Raw genomic sequence first — 24,100 nt, forward strand, 5'->3', positions numbered from 1 at the left:
ACGGGAACAGACTGCAGGGCCCTTTAGGGTTACTCCTAGGGTCTCCCCTCTAGAGCAGGACCGATTGGCCTGCTCCCTGATTGACCCAGTGAGGTTGTATCTTTCTCCTTCAAATTTAATGTTTACCTTACTCGCACTGTGTAGTACCTAACACCCGAGGTCCTGAAGAATTGCCAAACAGACAAGAAACATGTCGACCTTTTTAGAGGGTTGAGTTAGCCCACTGTAGACTAAGCAGTTCCTTTCTCCCCTCCCACCATTTTAACTAAGGGAGTCAGCCACGTGAATAAAGTCCCTTGTGGATTGACTCACCTCCTTTTAATTTCACTACTCCCTCACGACTACACCTTCACCAGACCCCTCACGCACTCAAACCATTGGCTGGAACAAAAGATCTCCAACAAAGAGCGCCTACGGCGCCCGTCAGACATTGCAGCGCCAGTCTGACGAGGAGCAGGAGACCAATGATGAAGCATGACACCTAGGTTCCTGGGTGTTTGAGGTCTCCTAGTTCCAATAAGGGAACACCTTGTTCCCTGCTTACGTTCTGTCTCCATATCATTACACTTGGGAACTTAGTATTCTTTTGCTTAATAAATGGTAATCCTTGTAGCCATGAAAACGATATTGGGAATACCTTTATATTCAGATGTTGTCCTGGTTCTATTGTGCTTTCGTTCTCCTCTTCTGGAACTTACGTGGCACTGCTTACAGGCGGCAAAAATTACTTTGCCTTCACATGAATAAAGAAAGATCCTCCTCCTCCTCTCACTCAGGCACCCAAGACTTTGGCACATAATAGCGATGGAGAGGCGCTTTAGGAAAAGGACAGGCCAATACATATCTTTGAGGCGATATGGGATCCGCCGTTGCACTAGGTTTCAAGGCGCCTCCCCTCTTTCTCAATCCCACCAAGATTGCGATCCCTAAACCTGTTTACTTATCAATGACTGTGATGTGATTGAACTTGTGGAGTCTTAAATAAAGCGTCAGAATGAAGCATCCAAGGTTGATGGCGTCCTTCATCCTACTCGTGGTTGGCACTGCAGGTTTAATGCGCTCTAAACTAATTGACATATTTGCGGCTACTTTGGGGCGGGTACAAAGAGGGAGGACCGAGGGCAATTTGGAAACAAAAAAATGAAACTATACACACTATAAAAAATTAGAATTGGAAATTGCACCTTCATCTAAGATACTATGTATTATCTGTTTGGCAATATACTTGTCCATTCTGTGTAATGAAAATCTTAAAAAAATGTATACCATTAAAAACAAATCGCTGCATAAACACATTATTGGAGCACAGTATAAACCAAATATAAACAAATCATGCACATATAAGTGGCATACAAACCACATCTACACTACTGATGATTAAACTCCAACAATCGGAGAGCAGAATTTCTCCTGTGGAGGAAGACTGGAACCAGGGTGTGAGGTTTCCGACCCTCAGTCTGCTGCAAAGCCATACTAGTGGCAGAAGGCACGTTGTACAAATCCTCTAAAATAATATAACATACCATAATACAAAATAAGCTTATCAAACGATATCACATCTTAGCTAGCTATAGAAGAGATCGTGATTTCCCAATAGTTCATTTGCAATTAATTCTCAAGCACCATTTCCCTTTCACTTACCTCGTCAGGTCAACAAAACTGATACCAGAAGTATTTGGCAGCAAATCATGAATTTTGAAGTCGCTGGATGCTCTCCCAATTTTCTCCTCATGTGAAATGGATGGGTCAACAGTTTTATGTTCTTCAGCTAAGACAAACTGCTCTAAAATGGAAGCTGTTTGGCACAGAATTTCAGACATGTGCTGGCCAGCTACATGCTTGTGAATGCTGGTCAACTTACTGAAAACCAAGCTGCAGCACTCCCAGTGAACTGTTCCTCCGGTTGAACTTTGACAATCGATTAATGCTGGTGTTTTTTCTAAGGCTTTGACAAACAGAGCAAATGCCTGTGAAAGAAAAAGACTTGGCTTAGAAAACTACTATTTCTGTCTTGTACATTGTACAATTAAAAAGAGCATGCTTGACTACAGTAATATTTAACCATTGTGTTTTCTTCTCCTGCTAACCCTACTCATCGGAGGTGTCCTCTTCAAAGTGAGGCGAGATGTGTCTTGGTACCAAAAACATGATAATGTAACATACACAGATGTATGAAGGAACCACACATGCCATTACCACACATCCCTTTACAACGCATCCATCACAACACATATGCCTTTACCACACAAAGTTTCACCCTGCATATGCCTTTACCACGCATGCCTTTACAACACAATGTAAGTATTTCGCAGGTATGCAGCATATATGTGTGGTTGCCTATATATGAGTGCATATGTATATATACACACAATTTATGCATATATATATTTATGTATGTACCTGTATATACATATTTACATATAAACACATATATGTATATATATATATATATATATTTTACCTTATCGACCCCACCGTAAACCCTGAAAATACCCCCGTCACCCAAATTCCCCTACCCACCCTAAACCCTAAAAATACCCTTGCCACCCAAATACACTCACCCACCTTAAACCCTGAAATACCCTCACCCACCCAAAACCCTAAAAAAACCCTTGTCACCCAAATTACTCTTCCCAATCTAAACCTTAAAAATACCCCTGACATACACCCTTACTTACAATCACCCTTACTTACCCTAACCCCCAAAATACCCTTGACACCCAAATACCCTCACCCAGCCTGAACCCTAAAACCTCACGCACCATAAACTCTAAAAATTCCCTTGACATCCAAATACCCTCACCGAACCTAAACCTAAAAATACCCTTCCCACTTACCTGCAAAATACTTGCATTTTCGTTGTAAAGGCATGCATGCTAAAGGCATATGCACTGTAAAATTTGGTGTGGTAAAGGCATAAGCATTGTAATGGATGAATAGTAAAGGTCTTATGTGGAAACAGGTGCGTTGGTAAGACTGTCTCCCACATACACAGCCAAAGCTGTGTACGTTATTGCTACTTACGAAGTCTGTCAACGATTTCTCATCTGATCTAGTCTATGTACCTGCTTGTGTTCTTGGTCGGAACTTAGGGCCTCATTACGATGGCAGGCGGATCGCCACGACAGACCATCAGTGGCAGTCGACCCGACAGTCAGATCATCAGTCAGATTGCCGGATTATAATACTGGCAGTCAGAGTGCTGAGGTCGGTTGGAAAGACCGCAGCCTCTAACAGGATCCAAGATCCCATCGGGGTGGTGGTTGGACACCTACAGTGGAGGCGATGCCGGCACAGGCACTCCTGTAAGGATTAGGATGTCCCTTTCTGACTGCCTTTTAATGGCGCTCAGACCGCCATGAAAAGGTAGACGGAAACGGTCTTTGGGGGTCTAAGCAGGGCCCCTGGGGTTCACTTCTAAGTGGCCGGAAGGGGGAACACATGTAGTGCCCCCTCACACACATCCATGCACCATTTGTCAGGCACCACATGATGCCTAGCAAATGGTGCATAGATGTGTACAAAGTGCTTTTTTCTACTGCAGCTTGAGCTGCGGCCCTATTCCTGGGTGGCAGCACAAGTCGCAGTAAAAAAAAGTATTTTGCGACTGCCCGCACGGCGGTCCTATCCTAATAGGGCAGGACTCATTGTCGGACGGTCGCCTGCCTGATACGGTGGTGGTCCGACCGACCACCATCCTACTAAGGGCATCAGTCATCTGACTGATTCTAGAAAACATCTGTGCTAGGGTGCATATTTGCATTTTGCTTTCTCTTAGAGAGCTTGTCTCCATTACCTGTGGAGAGAGATCCCATTGTTGGTTGACTCTGTGTCTCACAGAGTGCCGGTTATTTTCAATAAATACTTTTCCGACTCAACCTAGGGCAAGAGAGTTTTCTTCAGAAACATTCTAAAGAAATATATAAATTTTGACTGAGAAAGTACCAAACAGCCTTGTTTGCCAGGGAATAAGAAACTCAATATGTGTTTGAACAGGCTTTGTTTGCTCATATATGTATCCTTACTGAGAAAATTATATAGCTACTTCAGAAAGGTACAAAGTTTCAGAATGCGTTTTAAATTATGTGCAAGGTGCTTCATGAGGTAATGCACAATCTCTAGTTATGTCCATCAATTTGTGCAAAGAAAATATATTTTCTCTCTAATAATCAGAACAGCAATCATCAGCAGGGCAAGCTTCCCTGTCACAGAACTGGTACATGATGGGCATCAGTAGTGCAAACTTCACTCAATCACAGAATATTAACTTATGGATATTAGCAGTGCAAATGTGCTAATCTGGTTCAAAAAGGTTTGTCAAAGTACTCGGAAGGAGCAGATTGGCAAACAAGGATTAGAAGCCAGACTAAAAAGCAATTTAGCCACTATACTATATAACTTCCATCCCTGAATATTCCCCCATTCCCTTAGTTCACCTCTTTAATTATTTGTTCATTTGCTTTACTTTTTTCTTTCTCACCTCCTTGATTTCTCAATCCTTCTTTAACTTCCTCTTCTTCCTCTCCTTCATTCCTTCGCGTCACTGGTACCTCCTATTTTCCTTGGCCTCTTTTCCTCACCTCCATCATCCATCTTCCTTCATGCTTTCTCTTCCTTACCTTCCTCAAGTCTATTTCATCTCTTTCTAGAAGACAGCCTCCTAGCAAAGGATTCATCCTAATACTTGTGTTGGAGTGCCTTCTTGAAAGAGAACACCCAACAACAAGTTAGTGTGAGGGCTCAGTCCCTAAAAAAAACTTTTTCAGAATGAGTGCTATTAATCACTTTAATACATTTGCTGAAAATATCTGCAGTCCAGAGGTTCAAATAGACTCAAACTCTGACATATTTCTCAGCCTTTCATCTTTTCAAGGTCAAAACATACTTATACCTAGTGATGCCAATACTTATTATTGGCACATTCAATTAGTAGTATGAGCCAGACACGTATGCTATGTCACAAAGCCAATGATACACTTTTTTCCATTGTAGCCAAGTCTCATTTCTCTACAAATGTCTACGCCAATCCAACTTCTCTGGCAGAAAGTTCTTTACATACCATGGATGTTATAATAGTACCAAAGTATATTTTGAATTAGGTTTCTAAACTTATATTTGAGAGATAATGACTATAGCAGACAGGGAACCTAATCTATAAAACTGGTATCATTTACCTTCTCTCTGAGACTGTAAGGTCTCAGTGCGAGGGTAAGGGGTCTCCAACACCAGAAACAAACAACAAGATGGCCACTGTCTTAGCTACGTATGTTGAGGAACCTAAAAGGGTTAGTGATTGCTTCTGGCGTTCCTATCAGGGCAAGTTATTGGTTTTAGCAGTCCCACTCACAAAAATTCGGGACATGGGTGCGGAGGCCCGAAAGTCTGGTCCTCTAAAATCCCCAGAGAATTTGTTAGGTTGGGCACAATGGGCCATTTTTTTCTGGGGTATGAAAACTGCACCAAAGCCAAAGAGCTTCCTCGATCCCTCCTCATAAAAGTGGATCCAAATTAGGTGACTTAGCCTACCCTGATGTGGACGCAGTAGCCATTGGGGGCCTCTTTAGCTACTCCTTCATTATAGAAATGGGGACATTTGTTTGCTCCTTCACCTCATTGGAAAAAGCTCAAGCATCTATCAAGGTCTTTGCTCAAAAGGTTGTCACTGAGGCCTGTCCTGGTAGGGTGCGCATAGCCATCTGCTTCTTTTATCAACGCCCCAAACTGGGACAATAAGCCAAAAGAGGCCACTGGCAAGACCAGAACAGATTTTGTAGAGTGGCCCCTTGGTGCTTCACTAAGGTTCTGAAGTCAACAGTGGAAGCATTCAGAGCATTTGACTCATAGTGGATTTTGACAACATCCTAGTGATGGATCAATACCTGAAGGCACTCTCCAGCCAACTCACAATGACAATCTCACTCTTGGAAGGATTTGGTTTTGTCATACAAGAAAATAAGTTGATAATGAGTCCTTCACAACAGGTGATATTTCTGGGTTTTGTCATAAACTCAATCAAATCTAACCTCAGCCTTCCATTGAAGGAGATAGCACAAATGTGTCAAGGATTAAGAAGGACTATGTCCAGACTCAAAACCTCAGAGCCAGAGTGAAATGTTTGTGGGTCTGCTTTCTTCATCGGTACAGGCAATCTTTCCAGGTCCATGCCACAACAGAGCACTCCAAAGGCAGTAGGCTTTCCACCTAAGAAGCAGCCTCACCTATAAAGAGATAGTGTCCGTCTCTGAGGAGGCCAAGGAGCAGTGTCGATGGCGGCGGGCCCATATAGAGGCATGGGATGGACAAGCCACTTTTGCACTGACCGAGACCTGGTAACAAAATCGAAAGCCAGCCGAACTGGCTGGGGAGCAAGATGTGGTGATTTATTACAGACAGAATATTCGAAGATATGGAAGCTGCATGAGGAAATTTTAATCAAACTGGATCAGACATGGGGACTGTTTACAGTTGACTTCTTTGAATCAAAAGTCATGCGTTACCACGGTTTGCTATGATCATGAGAGCGATGGCTCCCGTCAAAAGACAAATGGCTGAAGTGGTGACTCTAGCGTTCCTTCGGAAATCTCAGGTTTAGGAAAAAGCCAGGAGGCGCTTAAAGCCCAGTTGGCCGGGCTAACCCCCTTTTCAACGCTGCAGCGGTGCCCCTAAAGATCTTGGTTAGTGTTCTTGGACCTTTTTACACGGGGACTTTGAACTATAACTGCTAGATACTGGATATATCTACCTGCTTTTATTTAGTAGCCTTGACCTGAGGGAGTCTATTGACAAAATAGTTGTATGATACTTATTCTTGGGGTATTATTTGTTCAAGTTAAGCAGAAGTCACTATTGTTGTGCACTAATTATGGGGAGGCGCAAGACACAGGCAAATCAGGATGGGGTTCTGGGTAACGCAAGAGTAACCGTGACCACGATGGACGCCTACCTGACCAGAGCTGCTACGGTGATAGATAGGGAGATTGAGCTGGTAAACAGACGTCTTTCTAGATCACCGACAAACGGCTCTTTAGTGCTTCTGGAGGGGGGATATAATTCAATCAACTAACTGTACAGACGAAACTGTGAGCACTATTTCTACACAGGGGTTGGGGAATGGTATCCCTGATTCGGGTGTGCTTTCCCCAGTTTTAGAGGCCCAGCAGGACATTTTAGCTACACCCCTATCTCCTGTTGTTACGGTGATAAATAAGCAGGGGATTGCCCCCCCCCAGATTTTGGAAGCAAAGGAGTGGAAAAAAGTCTGGCCGTTACCACTCGCAGTAATACTAAGGCTGCTAGTAATTTTAATTCACTGCAACAATTGGGGGGGGGCATGTTGCCCTACTGGTACCACTAAGAGAAAAGGAAAAGAAATGGGCAGTCAAGCGAAAAAGTCTAAATCCATTGTACCATCGATACCAGCATCACTAACTGGGGCAACCCCGCCTGCGCCTCATCTCCCATTAACAGAAGTGTTTAAATCTACCCTATACAGTATACTGGATGATAAATCACGCCAATCATGATCAAATTACATAATATTGAGCAAAGTATAGTAGACCAGCACAATATTATACAATCCTTTCAAAACCGTAGTTGCACAGTAGCAGCAGCCCCTTCTGTTTCAGATATTGAATTATCGAAGACGCCTGTTGAGGGGAAGGTTGGAGCCCCCTGTCAATTAAATAATTGTGCTCCATCGGTCATAGATTTGATTACTAGTAGTGCTGGGGGGCGGAATGATAAGACTCCTGATTGTTTGTCAATAGACTGAATTCATGTAGCAGAGAAACCTGGTGTAGTTCTTTATGTTGTGGGAAAGAAAGGGGGCATGTCGCAGGATTACACAAATGATGTACCACAGGACTTACCAGTTATTAATTTACCCCCACAATCAACCCCGCTGGTGGCAATTTTATGGAATGTGCCCCCTCTCCCAGTCGGAACAAAGGAGGATTATGCCCAATTTAAAAATAAGGTAACCCATTGGTTGTCTCGCAATACTGTTGCAGGTCCAACCACCGTACATAACATCATTATGGTCTGTCGTGTTGCCTGGCTGGGAAGTTCCAGGGAAACAAGAAGGGGGGATTGTATTGTGGTGAATTTTTGCAATCCACTGCCGTAGAGAGAATTTTCAGGGAGGTCAATGCTGGTCTGGCATATAGGGGCCAAGGTATTCAGATACTGCCCGTGGGATTCTTTTATAAGGCGGAGAACCCTAGACAGAATAATCTGAATTTAGAGCTTTATACTTGGCCCCATATGCCTGTGGAACAGTGTAGGACTGGTATTTTTAACCCCTGGGTAGAAAGGGATAATCCTCGGGGTGACTGTCATCTTTCCTCCTTTGCTCAGGGGCAAAATAGATTTGCAGTCCTCTCAGGGCTGAATGATTGTGATTGACTGAGCAAAAATGAAGTTCCCTTGGATCAAATAGCCCAGACGTTTGTGCCTGTTGATTTAGTCTTGTCGGATTATGGGCTTCCAACTGAAACGTCTACAGTGTTACCAAATGCAGAGTCATTGGAGGTCATAATAGGCGAAGGGCCAACGGAACAGGAGCTGCCAGGAATACTACTTATTGCCCCACCGTAGGATCCATATATTGTTCCCCCTGAGGACCAACCTAAGACCCAGGATTATATTGTGTTGTCCTGGAATATCGCGGGGTTGGCAGAGAAGGTTGCAGACCCATTAAGGGTGCAGTTTGTTAGTCACTTTCCTGTGATATGCCTCCAGGAGACATGGTTGCTTAATTGTAATCTTTTTTTGGAGGGGTATAAACCTTTTTTTGTTCCTGCAACCCCAGCATCTAGTGGGAGAGCAAGGGGTGGGTTGGTTATTTTTATTTCTTTGTCCCTGAAATGCAGGATTAAGGTTATCTCCTCTGATTATAGTGATTTTCAGGCAATCGTTTTAGGGCGCTGAAACCTTAGTATTTGTTTGATCAATTTTTATAACGCAGTACGCAAACAAGGGGCATGTAAGATAACCCAGCTGGGCAACTTTGGCCCCTTTAGAAATAGCCTTATGATTGTAGGTGATTTTAATGCTCACCCATGTGGGGATCCTGAATCCACTAACATGGGTGATTTGGGATGTCCAAGGATCCGGGGCCTTTACTTTGAGCATTCTCCACAGGGAGATGTTCTTAACGATTTGCTCAACGAATATGACCTGTTTTCATCCATGAGCTTTGTATCACCATCTAGTAAACAAAAGGTTCCGTCTTTCAAAGGTCGCAGTGGTGGATCTTTTATAGACCACATTTTGATCTCTACATGCGTTCAGCCCCTCTTAGTGGGCTTCGCAATATTAGCGAGTGCTTTTAGTGATCATAACCCTGTGTGTGTGTGCTTGGGAGGGAGTATATTGAAAAGGAAGGACTCGGTGATAGCTTCAGACACGCTGAAGCTGACCGATGGTAGGCGACGCCTTAAATGGGCCCAAGTAACTCCAAGTAACTCCATTCCTTTTTTATGAAAAGCTCTATGAATCCTGTGCGGCAGAATTTTCCTACTGTGTGAAACCTCATTCTACTGCTGTGGGTATTCTTAACACTTTCAATGGGATTGTCTCTAAAGTAGGGACATTGTTATCTGTCCCGGCCCAAAGAAGGATTATCGGTGTCCCCAAGTGGTTTAACCCATTATGCTCCAAAGCCGCCAGAGAACTAAAGGCTGCATTGACAGCAAACCCTAGGGATCAATCGCAGATTCGTATTCTTCGCACTAACTATAAAAAAATGCTGGCCAATCGTAAAATGGAATTGAAGGAGGCCACATGGCGGGAGCTTTTAGATCCTTTTACTCTATCTAGTAGCTCCAGATTTTGGAGCCTTATTAACAGACCTCTTTTTGAAAGGGACAGAGCTGAGGAAGTGGGCACCAATATAACGGAAGAGAAATGGGTGTCTCACTTCAGTATTATTTTTAAAATTGTTTCAACTTCTCCCCGGTTGCAAGCTAGAACCCAGAATAATGACGTAGCTGTATTTATCTAAAGAGAAGTGGAGGAAGGCATTACTAGTCTTTCATGTAAGAAGGCACCAGGTCCGGATGGTATACCACTGGACCTTTTTAAATCCAACCCCTCCCTCTGGGCATCAATCCTTGTGGCGGTGATTAATGCCGCCGCCAAGGAAGGGTGTCCAGAGTCATGGGGTGTCTCCACAATTGTCCCAGTGTAACAGCACTATGAATTACAGACCAATCTCCCTTATCGACTCCGTGGTTAAAGTCGTAGGCGGAGTCGTATTAAATAGACTGACGGCCTGGGCGGAAGAAAATAAGATTATTTCTGATATGCAGTATGGGTTCCGCCCAGGTCACTCTACCATGGCACGATGTCTTAATCTCTATTTGATCTTCGGAAAGTACACCGTTGCCCACCAGGGGACAATCTACATGGCCTTCATGGATCTCTCCTCCGCTTTTGACTGTGTCAATCGGGGGAAGTTGTGGCAGTCCATGAGGGCCATGGGGGTGGAGGCAAATCTGGTGGACTTTCTGATGGAATTACATAGAGATACTAGGGCAAACATTAGATACGTCCAGGATCTGAGGGTCACCAGGGATTTTAATACAGAAAGGGGCGTACGGCAGGGGTGTATTTTAGCCCCTTTTCTCTTTAACCTCTACATCAACGACTTAGATAAGACTTTGTTGGAAACCGGGGCTGACTTTCTGTACGTGGGACACAGGGGCCTGCCCGTCTTGCTATATGCAGACGATGCCGTTCTCCTGGCACGTACCCCTAAAAGCTTACAGATCCTGCTTGACACTTATAGTGGGTTCATGGCCGACCGAGATCTGGCCATAAACAATTTGAAATCATACGCAATGCAGGTCGGGCTGCGCCCCAAGAGGCAGTACACCTTTAAGGTGAACGGAGAAAAAGTGCCAATAACCTCGACGTTCTCCTATTTGGGTGTCCTACTGGACGATCGTCTGGATTGGGGCACACTAATTAAGAAGAAAAGGGGAGAGGTGACCAGGTCCAATGCAGCGATCTTTAACTTCGCGGCTAAAATGGGCAATCGCCCAATAGCTGCAATGTTTAAGATCTATCAAGCCGAGAGTGTATCGATCGCTAGCTATGGGAGCGAATTGTGGGGATATACAGGGTTGGAGGGTATCCAGGTGATGGAAAACTATTTTTTAAAGCAGTTGCTGGGGGTTCCTAAAGGGACCGCAAACCTAATAGTTCATGAAGAAACTGGCCTTACATTCATTTGCGATATTCTGGCTATGCGCCCATTGCTTTTTTGGCTCAAATGTTGGCTGAATGAAGACCTTGGCCTTACTCAGGAGCTACTGAAAGAGACCTTGAGCCTGGACCACATGATCGATATACCGTGGTTAAAGTATTTAAAGGGGTGTTTTAGGGAGTTGAGGCGTCCGGATCTTTTTCTAATACCTGACTGTATTACCAGGGCAGATGTGGCTTTTGTGAAACAATCTTTTATTATGCGTAAAAAAGGTAAAAGAGAGGAGGTGGAACTGTTGAAAAATAGTGTCCGTAAGCAGATGATGCTTAAATCATCTCTAAATATGGAGCCATATCTCTCGTGGCCTTTGTCGGCTCACGAGCGTTTCCTATTGATCAGGTTTAGAGTGGATTATTTCCATCTTTTATTAGCCGTACCGAAGGGGAGTCACAAAGGACAAGTGTTAGCACCCTGTGGCTGCGACAGTATGTCTCCTCAGGATCTGCTGCACTTTGTGTTCTTCTGTAATTTTTATGAAGCCCCTCGGAGGCTCTTTTTAAACTCTCTTTTAAAAAAGTTAAACTTTTTACAGGTTCGCCCCGCCCTCTATTTTTTGCAATTATTAAAGGCAGAATGTATTCCGTTTGTGGTTGGTTTTCTGAAATGTTCCCTAAGGTACAGAAGATGTCTGGAACCCTAAAAGACATGGCTGCTGCATTTTATGAATTACATTTTAAATTGAAACAATGTGATGTCGTTTTTACTCCAATAATCTTTGTATATAAATTGGAATATTTGTATTGTACGTCCAGTTATGTATTATGTGCTTTGTACATTTTTATAGATGAATTGTAACTTTTTATGGTTTTCTAGTATGTAAACCGAATAAAGTTTATTGAGATATACATTATGCACAGGTCATGAAACAATGCAATCTACTATATACAAAGATGGCTTAATCAATCATTATGTACCAAAATCGAATTGTGTCAATTTATATACAGTGTGCAATATACAAGTTGCCAAATATTACACAGTGTGCAATGTATAGATTCCTGCCTATTTTACATTCTCATATCAACGGATCCAACATTATATAACAAAATCTAATTGTGGCAATACATATACAGTGTGCAATATACAAGGTGCCAAATTATATACAGTGTGCAATCTATAGATACCTGCCTATTTACATGCTCATATCAACTGATGGAGTTACCTATTACCAGGCTAGGCTACTGGTGAGACAGAATACACAAAGAGGGTGTATCGTCTTGTTTAGCCAAGTTGGAGGGAGGCTGCCTGTCTGGCTACCTCTTCCTATTTGGTGAAACCCCTGAGGATTGTACCAAATGTGTGAATCCATTTGCATTCACGGTAGTTGAGAATATGTGAGAAACTACCACCTCTAGGATTTTTGTGGACTCTTTCAATGACCCACCATTTTATGCTCTCGGCCGAGTGCCCAAATGTGGCGAAGTGTTCCACTGAAGGAGCACCTTGTGAACCACAGCGTAATCTACTACAGTGATGTAGGATACGACATTTGACTTTTTGTGTCGTCTGACTGATGTATAAAAAAATCACAGGGGCACTGGATGGCGTATATCACCCCTGATGAATTGCAGTTAGTGTGTTCCTTCATGGTGTAGGTGAAATCGTTGTGTGGGAATCCTCGATTTCCTTCGTAAGGGGACAAGCCTTGCAGCTTCCGCATTTGTAATGTCCTTTAATCCGGGCAATGTTCCAAAGTGATAGTTGGACACTTTGTGTCTTGTGTGGTAGTAGGGATTTAACCAAGACATTTCTAAGGCTTTTGCCCCTCCTGAATGCGTGCATAGGAGGATCTTGTATACCCAAGTTATCTTCAACCAAGTGCCAATGTTTGTTGATTGTTTTGCAAATGTTGTTACTTTTGGTGCAAAAAGTAGTGACACAAGTCAATCTCTCTGGTTGAGGGGAATTTTTATCTTTAGGTACAAGGAGGTGTTCCCTGTGGTTGTACCAGGTTCTTTTACATGCTTTTTTAAGGAGCCTGGTGGGATACCTGCATACACTAAGACAGTTAAGTAGATCTGCAGACTCGTTAAAGTAGTCCTCTTTTTTGGTGCAATTGCGTCTGATCCTCAGGAATTGCCCATCGGGCAAATTGTCCCTGACGTTCCGGGGGTGATGGCTCGTGTACCACAATACTGTATTCCGTTCACTGGCCTTCCTATATAGGGTGGTGTGGAGTTTGTCTCCCTCTGTTTTAATGGTAATGTCCAAGAAGTGTATTTCTTCTGCACTGTGTTCTAGGAAGAACTGTATGTCCGTTGACCTGCTGTTGAGCCATGTATGGAAGGTTTTGAGTTGGATCTCTGTGCCCTTCCAGATCATTAAGACATCGTCTATATTCCTCTGCCACATTTCAATGTTAACTCTGACCGGATTTCTGGGGTTGAGTACAAATGATTGCTCATATGCATCCATGTAGATGATAGCTAGATTGAGAGCAAAATTAGCTCCCATAGCTACACCTTTTGTTTGAAAGAAGTAGTCGTCCTGGAATACAAAAACGTTTTTTGTGATTACAATATCTAAAATGGCAACGATTAATTCAGTGGGTACTCGGGCAGGTCTTTGCCTTGTGCCCAAGGTAGTCCTATGAAGTCTAGTGCAGCCTTTTGGGGAATGCTCGAGTATAGCGAGGCTATATCCATGGTAACAAGTATTTCTTCACTGGGGTCAAATGCCAGATCGTCAACCAAGTTAATGGTTTCCATGGTGTCCCTAAGATAAGTGGTAGTGTTGATGGCAATGGGTTTAAAAAAATGATCGATATACTTGCAGAGTGGCTCAGTACCGAACCACATCCTGAAATGATTGGTCTCCCTGGTGTGTTGTGCATGCGTTTATGGATTTTTGGTAAGGTGTATATTGTAGGCATGCGAGGTTGTTCGTTGTTCAAATAGTCATGTTCATGTCTACTTAAGAATCCCTCGTCGAGGCACTTGCCGGTTTTGTTTTTTATGAGAATTTGATACCCAGGTTCTGAGGGTCACTGGGATACCCCATTATCTCTAATGGTTTTTTATGAGTATGGCGATCTTGTTACTGGGGTCAGTGTTAAGTTTGGTGTAGTTGTCACTAATGCCATGTTGATTAAGAATCTCCTGTCTGTAGTCAGATGTGTTTTTAACCACTATTTCTTCCCCCTTGTCCGCGGGTTTAATGATAATATCAGAGGTGTTTTTAAGGGAGTCAAGGGCTGCTCTTTCACTTATGGAAATGTTGAATTTGACGTACTCCCTCTGGTTGAGCAAGTGCATCACGTCCCTCATGACAACCTGCTCGAATGCAAGGATTTTATGAAACATCATTTGTGATGGAGGATTGAAGGTGGAGGGGGGGTCATAGGCCTGTACTGGTAAAGGATGGATTGAAAGGTATTTTGATGAAATAATATTTTAACCTTACTTTTCTGAAGAACTGATGGAGTTCTAATTTCAAGTTGAAATTGTCAGGTAAGTTGGTCGGGACAAAGGATAGTGCCTTCTGAAGAACCATCTCTTCATCATGGTTAAGAATATATCCAGATAGATTAGCTATCGGGTTATCTGTGTCTTCATGTGCTGTGTTTACCAACGGTAATGTTGGCGGCGTGTCTGAATGTCGCCATGTGTCTCTGGGGGGAAGTGTACCTGCTTCTTGGCCCTGCCCTGGCCTCTGTTTCATACAGATTCTCTCAATCCCCTGGGTCGTTCCCTTCCCCTGTGGTCTGAGCATTGCTCCTCCCCTTAAAAAAGTCGTAGGGTGTTGAGTGTTGTAACTGTAGCCCTGCCTGTGTGTGTCTGCACTAGTTCCTGGTCTGTCGTTTTCGAAGTCAGAGCTGTTACTCAGCGAGGAATCTAAGAAGGTGGCATACCTTCGGAAGCCTCCTCGTCCCCTGCTAGAGTATCTCCCTTGTGAGTCTTGTTTATTGTACCCTTCCTGTAGGTAGGGGTATGTCACCTTTTTGTAGTAGAGCTGTATGTCTGGAGCTAGTTTGTCAAGTTTGGTTGTTTGTGTAAAGGTGTCAAAGTCTTTCAGGGTTCTCTTAAGTCTCTCTAGTGCCTCTTTAGCATTAGTCAGTGCTTTGTCATCTATAATCTCCTTTCTCAACTCAACAATCTCTTTCATAAGGCGCTTCACTTCTACAAGGGCAGTTTCAACCCCTAGCACCATCCAATGCCTAGAGCAATTTTTAGGGACGAAACTAAAGTTCTCCTTACATTTTGGGTTGTCAATAAAGATTGCCAGTTCATTCCCGACTTGTAGCCCTATTGGAATAACGTTTGCTTGAAGGTATTTAGTCAAGACGTGTCCATGCATTCTTGTACGAATCAGTTTTTTCTCAAGTCGTTCAAGTTTGTTTATTTTATTGTTAAGAGTGAGGTCGATGCCATAGGTGGAAGCTTCGAGGAAACTAGAGCCTATCTGACCCAGTAGAAGTTTATCAATGTATTCCTCGCTGTAAGCTAAAGTTTCTCTCTCAGACATGTCCTGAAGGTCTTCAAGGTAAGACCAGAATGAAAGAAAGTAATGTGTAATGTAAGAAATATTCTATTATAAACATATATACAAATTATACAAAAAACCCTCATAGGTGTACCTGCACAAGATAAGCGTTACAAATAATGGGGTAACCCAAAAATCATTACCAGACCTGGGTATAATGTGGGAATGAAAGAGTGTTGGTCTGTGAGTTCTTTTGTGGCAAAATAAATTCAGAATTTAGCTAGTGTGTGTTCCATATATATACAACACTGGTATTGATTACCCTGTGGGGAGACACTATGTCCCAAAAGTAAATTACACCATATACAATAAATGTAAACCAGGAGCGCCAAAATAGTTTAGAAACAAATAAAGTCTGTTTATTCTGTATATTTAGAATCCAAATCACTATAAAGTATTTGATCTAAGGTTGCAAAAAGGGAATAAGAAACGGGATTAGGTGTGCTCATGATAGGTAAGTGCAAATGTAGGTGACTGGTTAGAGGAATACACAAGTCAGATATTTTCAAAAAAGCACTGGTAAATCAGACCAGTACAAGGAGACCTGTCCAGTGAGAAACATGTATGCAATACTTTTTATGTACACTTTCTATGCAACTATGCAACAATGCAACGTCGGAAAAATGGGCTGGGGGAAACGGTACAGGCCTCGTGTGGAAGTAGTGTGTCGACGTTTCGACTCCACTAACGAAATGAGGGTGACTTGGACCTCAGCTGCGAGTCTTCTTCAGAACGGGGTAAAGCAACCTAAGGATAGCTGTTTTATGTGTGACATGCTGCAAATCCATAACTATGCAAAAAAAAGCTGCTTATAATTCCAGTGGCCCTGATTATATACTTTCTTGTTCATGTTGGGAAATGATCAGAACATTGGAATAAGTAAAGAAGTGTTGATTCCACAACGGGTGTCGTACGAAGAAAGGGGGGGGCCTAAGAAGTGGACAAGATTACAACTAATTTTGAATGTTGACTTTTCCTAACATTTTGGGGAGATGTATTTTTTCTGTGATTATTAAATGATGCTGCTGGAGAAATAAAGGACAACGCTAATGCATAATAATCCTCACCTCCGTGTCCTTAAACGATTGAAACTTTTCTTTATGATGGCTTGGAAAATTCTAATTCTATTTAACCATTAGACTTACTTGTTCCTTCTGGGTTTCTGATTCAAAGAGCTGGTTGATCCAATCTTAGGCAGGATTTTAGCAAGATGCAATGAGTGACAATGACATTGTCAACTGCTTTGAAATATATAAATGATTTGCTTTCTGTTGTGCCTACTTATACAGTTTTAGTCTAGAAATCTCGCCAAACTCATGTCCACCACAAAGTTGGGCAGTAGATCATCTCACTTCAGCCATTGACTCTCTTTCACTGTGACATTTAGCCTGATCACATGTGCACATCTGCCTTTTAGTGGCAGGTCTTGTGGGCTAGCACATTAATTAGCCTGTGCTTTCTTTAGGTCTCCCCTGCAGATAGCTTTAGCTGTCTGTTGGGAGCACACCTACTGTATCAAATAAAGACTTAGATTGGGCAGCCTTAATCTAGCCGATGTAGACTTAGATTGGCCTGTTTTGTCCACCCTCAGCTCATGATTCATCGCTCCTCTTGTCTCTGCAATACTGTTTCTCCTCTTTTGTTAGTCCCCGCTCAAGGAGCAATTGAGTCTCACTGTTTTGATTGGATGAGCTGTATGCTTCCAAAAGGGATGTCAGACCTTGCATTTCACTGAATAACCATTTTTCCAACGTATCTCTGTCTTTCCCTTATCTCTCTGCTCTCCATTTCCTTTACAGTCCCAGCTCCATTTATGTGATAAGTACATCCTACAGCCTACTAGCCCTTTCCAACTCACTCACTCTATTGCCCGCTGTATTGGTGTCTGGAAATTTGTGAATGGTGTTCAAACCATTCCAAGATGGCTTCCCATGAATGTGTGCCTGCACAGTAGCCATCTTGGAATAGCTTTTATTTTGCTTTAAAATCCTACCAAGATGTCGGTTGATTACCTGAAAACATGTAGCTATCTTGAAATGTTTTTTTCTTAAAGAAAAGAAAAACCATTCCAAGATAGCTGATGTGTTTGTCCTGCACGTCAGCTATCTTGAATATTTTCCTAACGATTACAAAAAATCAACAGTGGACATTGGAGGAACAAAAAGCATTGGCAAAGCCAATACGCCGCACCCTAGTATCAGAGACATGACTTATTGACATGCCTTTCCATTCTTATACTTTTTTTTACTTATCATTGAGTGTTTAGACTATATTTTCAAGTCAGGGGTGTTGTTGCCCCCCAACCCCAACATTATCTGCTTGAGAAAGTCACTAGCAGTTCTGTGTAAAAGGAAACATTTATGTTTTTATTTATGCCACTTTTGACTTTGATTGGAGGCCCATGGGCGCTATCTCCTAAACATTCGCCCTATTCGCTTTACTCATTTTGAGCTAATTGTGACATGGTTTAAAGTGGGGGATTTTTTTATACTTCTTTGATTCGTGTAGCAATAATTCGAAGCAAACAGAGCGTTTTCTGTACATCACTAGGTACTCTATTTTCCTGCAATTTAGCATTAAAATTAAAGTTTCTATACCTGTTTGATGTACATCTGCTTACTAAGAAGCACACATACTATTTCATTACAATTCTATGTAAGGGTTTATTTACTTTTACAATAATTTATTTCACAGTGTAGGCAATGTTTTTTTTTTTATTCTTTTCACTTTGTAGCATATGCATGCAATTTAAAAAAACATTGTCTCAACTTGCCAGGGCCGGATATATTAGCTTTTGCAAATGCTCGTCTGAAATAATTTCCTGTTTCTACCCATCAAGAATATATATATATATATATATATATATATATATATATATATATATATATATATATATCTCAAAAGACAAAAGAGGCGGCACAATCAGGATGTATGAGTTTAAGCCTTTATTTCAAGACTATTCACCCCACGGTGGGGTGAATAGTCTTGAAATAAAGGCTTAAACTCATACATCCTGATTGTGCCGCCTCTTTTGTCTTTTGAAATTTCTTGGGTCAGGATCCGACCCCCAGGCAGAGCACACACTGCTGAGCGCGTCCCAGAGGCTGAAGGATCACTTTGAGTAACATATATATATATATATTCACGCTCCCGGGGAATGACCAAAGCGGGAGGCACTCGTACACCACAACAGCTTTCCCCAACAGCCTTTAATGGATACAGAACGCTGCTTTCACCGGTAAAGGCTGTTGGGGAAAGCTGTTGTGGTGTACGAGTGCCTCCCGCTTTGGTCATTCCCCGGGAGCGTGAATAAATTAGCGGCCGTCCTGCCGCTGGGAAGGCACCACTCAAGAGAAGGAGGCCACGAAGCTACATCCAGTGGCTTCACTCTGTGGGACATTGCAACACGGACATTATCACGCTGCCTACGCTGGGGCTCATAGGAGCTTTGAATCAGTACAATTGAACACCATGCAATAACTGACTACGCCTCCCACAAAGCAACGCAATTTGATCATCCAGATCAGCCAATCCCTGGCTTGCGATAGGGCTTCATATGGAGGCGGAGCTTTATGGTGTCTCAGGGACTGTATGCCGCCGAGGAAGGGAGATGCCCGAAACGCGTCCGGTTGAAGCAGCCCACTTACCAGTGAAAGCAGCGTTCTGTATCCATTAAAGGCTGTTGGGGAAAGCTGTAGTGGTGTACGAGTGCCTCCCGCTTTGGTCATTCCCCGGGAGCGTGAATAAATTAGCGGCCGTCCTGCCGCTGGGAAGGCACCACTCAAGAGAAGGGGGCCACGAAGCTACATCCAGTGGCTTCACTCTGTGGGACATTGCAACACGGACATTATCACGCTGCCTACGCTGGGGCTCATAGGAGCTTTGAATCAGTACAATTGAACACCATGCAATAACTGACTACGCCTCCCACAAAGCAACGCAATTTGATCATCCAGATCAGCCAATCCCTGGCTTGCGATAGGGCTTCATATGGAGGCGGAGCTTTATGGTGTCTCAGGGACTGTATGCCGCCGAGGAAGGGAGATGCCCGAAACGCGTCCGGTTGAAGCAGCCCACTTACCAGTGAAAGCAGCGTTCTGTATCCATTAAAGGCTGTTGGGGAAAGCTGTAGTGGTGTACGAGTGCCTCCCGCTTTGGTCATTCCCCGGGAGCGTGAATAAATTAGCGGCCGTCCTGCCGCTGGGAAGGCACCACTCAAGAGAAGGGGGCCACGAAGCTACATCCAGTGGCTTCACTCTGTGGGACATTGCAACACGGACATTATCACGCTGCCTACGCTGGGGCTCATAGGAGCTTTGAATCAGTACAATTGAACACCATGCAATAACTGACTACGCCTCCCACAAAGCAACGCAATTTGATCATCCAGATCAGCCAATCCCTGGCTTGCGATAGGGCTTCATATGGAGGCGGAGCTTTATGGTGTCTCAGGGACTGTATGCCGCCGAGGAAGGGAGATGCCCGAAACGCGTCCGGTTGAAGCAGCCCACTTACCGGTGAAAGCAGCGTTCTGTATCCATTAAAGGCAGTTGGGGAAAGCTGTTGTGGTGTACGAGTGCCTCCCGCTTTGGTCATTCCCCGGGAGCGTGAATAAATTAGCGGCCGTCCTGCCGCTGGGAAGGCACCACTCAAGAGAAGGGGGCCACGAAGCTACATCCAGTGGCTTCACTCTGTGGGACATTGCAACACGGACATTATCACGCTGCCTACGCTGGGGCTCATAGGAGCTTTGAATCAGTACAATTGAACACCATGCAATAACTGACCACGCCTCCCACAAAGCAACGCAATTTGATCATCCAGATCAGCCAATCCCTGGCTTGCGATAGGGCTTCATATGGAGGCGGAGCTTTATGGTGTCTCAGGGACTGTATGCCGCCGAGGAAGGAAGATGCCCGAAACGCGTCCGGTTGAAGCAGCCCACTTACCGGTGAAAGCAGCGTTCTGTATCCATTAAAGGCTGTTGGGGAAAGCTGTTGTGGTGTACGAGTGCCTCCCGCTTTGGTCATTCCCCGGGAGCGTGAATAAATTAGCGGCCGTCCTGCCGCTGGGAAGGCACCACTCAAGAGAAGGGGGCCACGAAGCTACATCCAGTGGCTTCACTCTGTGGGACATTGCAACACGGATATTATCACGCTGCCTACGCTGGGGCTCATAGGAGCTTTGAATCAGTACAATTGAACACCATGCAATAACTGACTACGCCTCCCACAAAGCAACGCAATTTGATCATCCAGATCAGCCAATCCCTGGCTTGCGATAGGGCTTCATATGGAGGCGGAGCTTTATGGTGTCTCAGGGACTGTATGCCGCCGAAGAAGGGAGATGCCCGAAACGCGTCCGGTTGAAGCAGCCGCACTTACCGGTGAAAGCAGCGTTCTGTATCCATTAAAGGCTGTTGGGGAAAGCTGTTGTGGTGTACGAGTGCCTCCCGCTTTGGTCATTCCCCGGGAGCGTGAATAAATTAGCGGCCGTCCTGCCGCTGGGAAGGCACCACTCAAGAGAAGGGGGCCACGAAGCTACATCCAGTGGCTTCACTCTGTGGGACATTGCAACACGGACATTATCACGCTGCCTACGCTGGGGCTCATAGGAGCTTTGAATCAGTACAATTGAACACCATGCAATAACTGACTACGCCTCCCACAAAGCAACGCAATTTGATCATCCAGATCAGCCAATCCCTGGCTTGCGATAGGGCTTCATATGGAGGCGGAGCTTTATGGTGTCTCAGCGACTGTATGCCGCCGAGGAAGGGAGATGCCCGAAACGCGTCCGGTTGAAGCAGCCCACTTACCGGTGAAAGCAGCGTTCTGTATCCATTAAAGGCTGTTGGGGAAAGCTGTTGTGGTGTACGAGTGCCTCCCGCTTTGGTCATTCCCCGGGAGCGTGAATAAATTAGCGGCCGTCCTGCCGCTGGGAAGGCACCACTCAAGAGAAGGGGGCCACGAAGCTACATCCAGTGGCTTCACTCTGTGGGACATTGCAACACGGACATTATCACGCTGCCTACGCTGGGGCTCATAGGAGCTTTGAATCAGTACAATTGAACACCATGCAATAACTGACTACGCCTCCCACAAAGCAACGCAATTTGATCATCCAGATCAGCCAATCCCTGGCTTGCGATAGGGCTTCATATGGAGGCGGAGCTTTATGGTGTCTCAGGGACTGTATGCTGCCGAGGAAGGGAGATGCCCGAAACGCGTCCGGTTGAAGCAGCCCACTTACCGGTGAAAGCAGCGTTCTGTATCCATTAAAGGCTGTTGGGGAAAGCTGTTGTGGTGTACGAGTGCCTCCCGCTTTGGTCATTCCCCGGGAGCGTGAATAAATTAGCGGCCGTCCTGCCGCTGGGAAGGCACCACTCAAGAGAAGGGGGCCACGAAGCTACATCCAGTGGCTTCACTCTGTGGGACATTGCAACACGGACATTATCACGCTGCCTACGCTGGGGCTCATAGGAGCTTTGAATCAGTACAATTGAACACCATGCAATAACTGACTACGCCTCCCACAAAGCAACGCAATTTGATCATCCAGATCAGCCAATCCCTGGCTTGCGATAGGGCTTCATATGGAGGCGGAGCTTTATGGTGTCTCAGGGACTGTATGCCGCCGAGGAAGGGCGATGCCCGAAACGCGTCCGGTTGAAGCAGCCCACTTACCGGTGAAAGCAGCGTTCTGTATCCATTAAAGGCTGTTGTGGTGTACGAGTGCCTCCCGCTTTGGTCATTCCCCGGGAGCGTGAGTGACCAAGCCGTAATGGCGAAACGCGTCGCTGAACTTTCCTCATCTGTTGAATAAATCTTTGTATACTGCAGCCCTGGGTGTCCCGTTTTCATCAATAATCTTTGATGCGTGGTGGAGTGAATATATATATATACAACAAGATTACAACTTCTTTATACAGGAAGCCGACAGCGGGAAATAGTACGCTTCATGCGTCTAGTAATCATCCCCGTAAACTCATTCAGTCAATACCCTATGGTGAACTTTTGCGGTTAAAACGCAACTGTTCTACGAATGATGATTTTGAACTAGCGGCCAAGGACAGTATTGAGAGATTCGAAGCCAGGGGGTATAACAGGACACTGCTGCAAGACACCCTGGACAGGGTTAGGATACCACCAAGGAGCACCCTGTTTACTAAGAAACATAGACCCAAGAATGACAAAGAGAAATTCAGGATGGTCACTCCCTATTCGCAGGATAGCCAACAACAATTATTCCGAAGAGGCATTGGCATATCCTGAGGCTTGATAATATCATAGGAAGGGATATACCTGAAAATCCACTCATTACTTTCAAACGAGCTCGCTCTTTGAGAGATATTTTGGTACAGAGCCATTTGTCACCAATTCCAGCCAAGACAGGACAACTCAAAGATGCTAAAGGGTTTTTTCCTTGTGGACGGTGCAAGGCGTGTGCCAACAGCAAAAGGGTCTATGCATATGAAATTACAGGGCGCAGGGCGCAGGCAAAAGAAGATTAACAAGTTCTTAACATGTAGCACGCCATTTGCGGTTTATTGTTTAAAGTGCCCTTGCGGGCTTAGATACATAGGGAGCACTATCAATCCCGTTAAATTGCGTATCTTGGAACATATGAGGGCCATATCTAATAGGGACTTCTCATATCCAGTCGCAAGACATTTCTCCATTAAACACAATAGTGATAGAAATCTCCTACAGTATTATTGCGTGGATGCAATCCCCGATAATATTAGGGGAGGAGATAAATTGCAGAAATTACGTAGATTGGAGTCACGACATATCATAGATTGCCAGACAAAAACCCCGGAAGGATTAAACTGTGGGAAGGAGTTGGCGGTACATTTGGGCAGTTAATCAGCATGAATTTGTGACTTACGTAAATTAGGCAGCCTGTTATCCCTTTTTGGTAGATGGTGTAGAAATGTATGAAAATAAGTATGATCTCCTTTCATGAAATGGACATAAAGCTTAAAGTATGTATATTTGAGGATTTTACAAGAGTTTGTCAGTGAGACTGAAAAGATTCTATTATGTTTATTATGTTTATTATTCCAATGATCAACTCAGGACACATTGAGGGGGACAGTATTGTATAAATGGGCATTGGGACTCTACAATTAGGCAACCAAATTGGTTGCCACAGGCCGATCCACGGCAAGATTTTTTGTCACGTGTCCAAGTACAATAATATGAGAGGACATTTGCCGATCCACGGCGTAAATTGCGGATGAGGTTTCTCATTGTTTTCCTAAATATGCATGTTCTATTCGAGATCTGCTATTTTGTTAAAACTTTCTGTATAACGTTTTAGTACTCATGATCTTTTTGTACTAATAAC

The 24,100-nt window shown here is 44.1% G+C and overlaps 1 protein-coding gene across 1 annotated transcript in view; it reads right to left on the reverse strand.

Annotated features, from left to right (window-relative positions):
- TSTD2 (thiosulfate sulfurtransferase like domain containing 2) overlaps positions 1-24,100 on the reverse strand; it is a 232,568-nt gene that overhangs the window by 168,624 nt on the left and 39,844 nt on the right. The window contains exon 3 of the mRNA XM_078676324.1: positions 1,642-1,967. Within this exon, the coding sequence (XP_078532450.1) occupies positions 1,642-1,967 (326 nt within the window). The remainder of the gene's footprint in view (positions 1-1,641; positions 1,968-24,100) is intronic.

Source organism: Lissotriton helveticus, chromosome 2_1, assembly GCF_964261635.1.
Source record: "Lissotriton helveticus chromosome 2_1, aLisHel1.1, whole genome shotgun sequence".
Classification (NCBI taxonomy): domain Eukaryota; kingdom Metazoa; phylum Chordata; class Amphibia; order Caudata; family Salamandridae; genus Lissotriton; species Lissotriton helveticus.